General features: G+C 36.0%; 1 protein-coding gene across 1 annotated transcript; it reads left to right on the top strand.

Moving 5' to 3' along the window:
• The first annotated feature begins 295 nt into the window (after nucleotides 1-295).
• Nucleotides 296-3378, top strand: LOC140884799 (uncharacterized). Its single transcript, XM_073291657.1, has 5 exons — nucleotides 296-552; nucleotides 654-1251; nucleotides 1538-2033; nucleotides 2113-2194; nucleotides 3100-3378. Exons 1-5 carry the CDS (start codon nucleotides 496-498, stop codon nucleotides 3322-3324), a joined length of 1458 nt encoding a protein of 485 aa, XP_073147758.1. The 5' UTR covers nucleotides 296-495; the 3' UTR covers nucleotides 3325-3378.
• Nucleotides 3379-5613: the final 2235 nt, after the last annotated feature.

The following is a 5613-nucleotide window of genomic DNA, read 5'->3' as shown; positions in this document are numbered from 1 at the left end:
ATCAAACTAAACATATTATTATTTATCTATAACCACTCTCTATCATATCAAATTATATTAATAATCATACTTTAATCTATCATTGTCCAATCCCATCATTCAAAGTAAACGTAGCCTTGATGTAAGAATTACACTATCTTGAAGTTAGTGTGACATCAAGATAGCGGAGATGACCTAATGAAACATAACCTTTGATTCCCCCCATGAAATTAAGTTAGATCAAAAGCCCACCCTACATATAGGCAGAGCAATCCTCCACACTAGACTTGTATACTCTTTTTGGCGGAGAGCCCCTTCTTGTGTGAAGCTTTTGTCGTACATTGCATGTTAGTCATTGTTCAACAGTATTTTAGAAGAGACTCCACAGTTGTCGCTAACTTTTTTCCTACTCTCACCCGGGTCAACTTTCTTGTGAGTGAATTTTTGTGTCAATTATAACATGTTCATTTCAGCTCCAAGATTTTGAGTTGAGATTGTTGATGAAAGATCGAAGCAATGGACAGAGATAGCAAGAAGTACTCGGAAGCTTCAGTCTTGTTTGCTTATAATGGGGTAAGTAAGATTTTAATCCCCATGTTTCTTTTGTAATTTCTTTTATAATATTTGTGGTTTGATGTAAAAGAATGGGTTTTGTTTTGGTTTTTGTGATTCAGGGAGGAGGGGCAGAGGGTGTTCATGGATTGTGCAACCCAAGCACAAGGAACCCATTCTTGGATTCTTTTTCAGACCCCATTTGCAAGCTGAATCTGCAAGAAACCTCCGAGTTTGTCAAGTCATTTCCAGTGGCAAATGGAGCCGAAACCAGGGATTTTCTGGAAATTTCATCTCAGAGAAATAGAGACAATGGGGTGAATTCTGTAACAAGGAGGAGTTTGGAAGGTCCTCCCACACCTGGGAGGCCTATTTTCAGCTTCAGCACTGGGAATTTTTCAAGAAAATATGTCCCTTCAAAATGGGATGATGCTGAAAAATGGTTGGTGAGTGGGAGTTCTTGCATCGACTCTCCTGCTCATAATAATCATGGCTTGTTGAAGCCATTGGAGCCCTCAAGAATTCTCTCCAAGCAATCCAGTGGGTACAAGCCACAGCTAGGTGAAATCTTTGCAGAAAAATCAAGGTTTATTGCAGAGGAAAAAGTTTCCAAAGTGCTTTCAACTTTTCATGGGTCTTTTGCACTGGACCATCACCATAACTCAACCACACCTATCAATGGGGTTTCACTTTCAACCTCAGCAGATTTACTCCTAAAAGGTAATAAACCTTTTGTCCCAACAGTGTTTTAACCTTTCCTTTTTCTTAGAAAAGCCTCAATGTATGATATTGACTTATCGACTGTGGCCAATGTGTTGGTATTTTCTGTTACACTAAGTTTGGAACTCGAAATTGAAACAAGCTAAATTTGGGATACATTTAATGCACGTAACACTTTATATTTTTGATAGATTATATATAACTATAATAAGAAAGTGGTAGCTATTTAATGCTTACTGTAGCTTTGGCTAACTTGGTTGATCTTTCGTTTTGCAAATGCATGTAGATAAATTCACAAATGCGGTGAAACCATTATGTCCAAAATTTGGAGACTTAGGCCCGTTGAAAGAAGGATTTTTGTTTGGAGATTCGGTAGTGAAATCAATGGATGACAGTGCACATGAGGTCAAACATAGAGATATTGGCACGGAAATGACTCCTCTTGGAAGTTCTACGACTTCAAGATGTCCAACACCATTCAAAAGCACATCACCGGCTCGCCACAACACGCCCGCTGATCGATCTGGTCCTTTATCCATGGCTAGTATGGATAGCTCAAATACCATTGATATAACACAATTTCAAGAGTGCCATTTGGAGAAACTGCGTCATGGGACGAAATATGACTCCATCACGTCGAATTGGAGCTCGAGAGAGGAAGAGGAGGAGGACGTATCGAAGAGTTTAAGGCATTTTGAGATGAATAGCGAATTTCGGAAAAGTGTTTCTGAATCAACAACTTGTGTTTGGGATGTAGAGGAAAACACTAAGAGCTGCCTTAGGTAGATTACGAACCACTCATTACATTTGTTCTTTATATCCTTTCTGGAAAGATTAATTGAGGTTTGTTTCTAAAATCAGGTACCAAAGAGAAGAAGCCAAAATCCAAGCTTGGGTGAACCTTCAAAGTGCAAAAGCAGAAGCAGAATCAAGGAAACTTGAGGTAGAACTTCTTATACTCTTTCAGCCTCCACATGTGTTTGTAGTCTTAAATGGGAAGTGGTGGGGCAAAAAATGTTTTTATATGAGTATCAGTTTTCAAACTAGACTACATTGTTGCTATGAGAATTTAGGCAAAAACGTTGTTGTCACAAAGTAAAACTTGTGAATTGTTTTATGCTGGGTATAATACAAGCTTGCCATGGAATCAAGGGGGCACACTATCTGACAGAAAAAAAATCAAACCTCAGATTTGGCATTAAGTTGAGCACAATTTGAATATGAGAATTATCCTTTGTGACCATGATTGGATTATTTTTCAAGATTATGTTTGGAGTTCATTGACATTGAGCCACCCACCAGAATTGGACACTCTTTTCCTTCCCCGTGCTCGTCTTATTCTCTTTTGCACATAAATTAATACTTGTATGCTTGACAAGTAAGAAAAAGTTAAGAACTTCTTGCAGTATTTATATTATAATGTCTTGTTAGATGAACTCATGTGCATCACTTGCAGTTTTCTATGAAGTTGGTTTGTTTATTATATCCCATACCCTTTTACATTGAGGGAACGTATCTTTTAAAAAATGGCAACTCCGGAAATATATTTGTTGTTTCAATAAAGTAAATTATTTGTGGTCACACAAGAATATAATATGGTTTGGTGTTTGAAATGTTTTACCTGACAGATAAGCAGTTGTCCATTATTTAATTATCTTGTGCCTAGTTCTTGGGGTCCTTGTGGACAAAACAAAAGACAGTGCCAGCTTCCAACAAAATTCAAGAACCTTGCAAAACAAAAAAGGAATATCGTCTAGGGAATCCCACAATTTTCGTTTGACTGCTTTAATCTTATGCACTCATCTTATGAATTTCAAGAACTAGATGATGCTAAACATTATATTTCAGGTTAAAATACAGAAAATGAAATCAGATTTGGAAGAAAAGCTGATGAAAAGGATGGCCGACGTGCATCGGAAAGCAGAAGAATGGAGAGCGGAAGCCAAGTTCCAGCATTCGGAACAAATCTTTAAAACCGGACAGCAAGCTCGTAAAGGGATCAACCGCATCAACTCGAAATATTCAGGGGACAAATCTTGTGGCTGCTTCCCTTGTAATAAATATCATATTTAGACCCGTATGTATTTTTTTTTTATGCAGTTTAATGCAAGAAGTTTGATGTTTTAATTTGCAAAGGACATTCTAAGTACCTAAATCCACAGCATATCTTAGAATTTTGACAAGAAATGATGAATTTAATTGCGCAGAATCCATGTGAATATGATTTATTTCTTTCTATTCACCTTAGAACCTGAATGTCGTGTATATAACTTGCTTTTATAAATTTACAGCAGATAAGTTTCTGAATCAAATTACTGAATGATTCAGAGCTCTGCATTAAATGAAATTTATTTCATGTGGGGTTTGGATTTTCTTGACTCTTTCAGAAGCTCTGTTGACAAAATCTATGTCATCTAGATATTGTCCTAACTAATTATTCCAGTCATTCCTCATCTAAAACATAAAAAAAAAAAAAAAAAAAAAACTTACATTTAGTATAATAAAATGCTTATAACAATACATTAAAAAAATCCAATAGCATCAAATCAGTTGAACTCTCGAGGGGCATGTCTAACGTCAGACAGTCTCGTGAATTTATATCTGTGAAACTGAGACACAACGATTCAATCATATATTTACAATAAAAGGTAATAATTTTTCGCATAAAAAATAATATTTTTCATAGATAAATTTAATAGAAGAATTATCTTATAAAATTATCCGATGAGACCCGAGAGTGAGTTTATTTATGTGAATCGCAATTCCGAAACTTTAATCCAATGGATTTTTTAACAACCCTTTTTATTTCGAAACTGCAAGATTTCCAAATTGGTTGCTGGAGTGGCCAATCACCTAAAAGCAGAGCCCTGACAATTATGTTGCATGAAAAACACAGCACACACACTATCACAAAGGGAGGATACATTTATGATATATATAATATTTATGTATAAATTATATATATATCAATACTCGAGTTTTTGTATCTTATTGACAGATGCAGCTGGAACTGTGCTTTACGTATACAGAAAGCTTTCAATAAAATTTACCATACAAAAAATCTAGCTTTTGGGTTACTTTGCAGTCTGCCAAGTGGGTTCTCTGAATTTAGTTTATTTATTTTTTTATTTTATTTTTTGTGTTGATACATAGGTCTAAAGGAAATCTTAGATCACGAGAATATGAAGAAATTAATGGAACCGGAATTCATACCAAAATCCTTTATGTGCAAGTGCAGTTAATAAAATATTGGCACCTGATGAAAGTTTGTTACACGGTTGGAATAAAATCCAATTAACAAACAAAAGGCTTCCATCGCGTGTTTTTTTCCTTGAATATGTGGTAGCACGTAATGTATGTTAGAGTAGACGTTCTGCAAGCCAACTGTTGGTTAGAATTTTATTAATTCGAGTGTAATAAATAATTTTTATTTTAATATAATTACTCGTTTATTCAATTTTTGACATTTATTTTATCTGCATACTCATGCAAACTGCATAGATAAAGATCTTGAATATATTATAGTAAATAAATATGAGGTCGTACATGTGATGACAATTATGAAACACATATGTAAAATTACTGTATATTCTAAATCGAGTTCCTAGTCGAATGGGCCGTTCAAAAAAAGGATAAGGGTCGCTCTAGACTAGAATCTATGATGTTGTGTACCTCGTTTCATTGGTATAGACATAGAGATGTTCAATCATACAAATTGGTGCTCATATGATGAGTTCACTGAACTAACCTCCCTCGAACTTCCCAAGTGGTTATCATTCATCGAGTGGATAAGTATGTGGTTATGGTTGTACACAATTAGTCCTTACGACCCGAGACAACATTGAGGCTCTACATGCTAGGGCTGTGTTTTGACTCGTTTACCGACTCCATGAGGTCATTAGGTGGCGAGATTGGGTACAGTTGCGATACATGTAGGAGTCAGTGCATTGTAGTTGAGAATTCACCGCTCACCTACGGGTGTGGATATCTTATGTGATCTTATGAGATAATAATGCATGAAATCTCTGACCAGAGTATGAGATGTGCATTTGGGTAAAGTGGTTCCCTAGTTGCACATGAGATTCCACTATGTATTCTCAAATATGCATCACATCGTCATCGAACTTCACATGTAACCCTCGATGAACCAATGATTGTTGGTTCGATCGGGATATATGAGATGAAGAGACCGTACTGTACGATAACCATAATAGATTGGTTCTTGCAGGCACTATTAGTGATATCTAAGGAATCATGGGGCGATGCTACTAGATGCACTTACCATGATTCGATGGGTCCAATCAGAAACGAATTCTGACATTCTTATGATCAAGGTTGATGCATAGAATGTGGCGAATTAGG

This window comes from Henckelia pumila, chromosome 2 (genome assembly GCF_033568475.1).
Source record: "Henckelia pumila isolate YLH828 chromosome 2, ASM3356847v2, whole genome shotgun sequence".
Taxonomy (NCBI): Eukaryota; Viridiplantae; Streptophyta; class Magnoliopsida; order Lamiales; family Gesneriaceae; genus Henckelia; species Henckelia pumila.
This window is presented reverse-complemented; position numbering and strand designations above follow the sequence as displayed.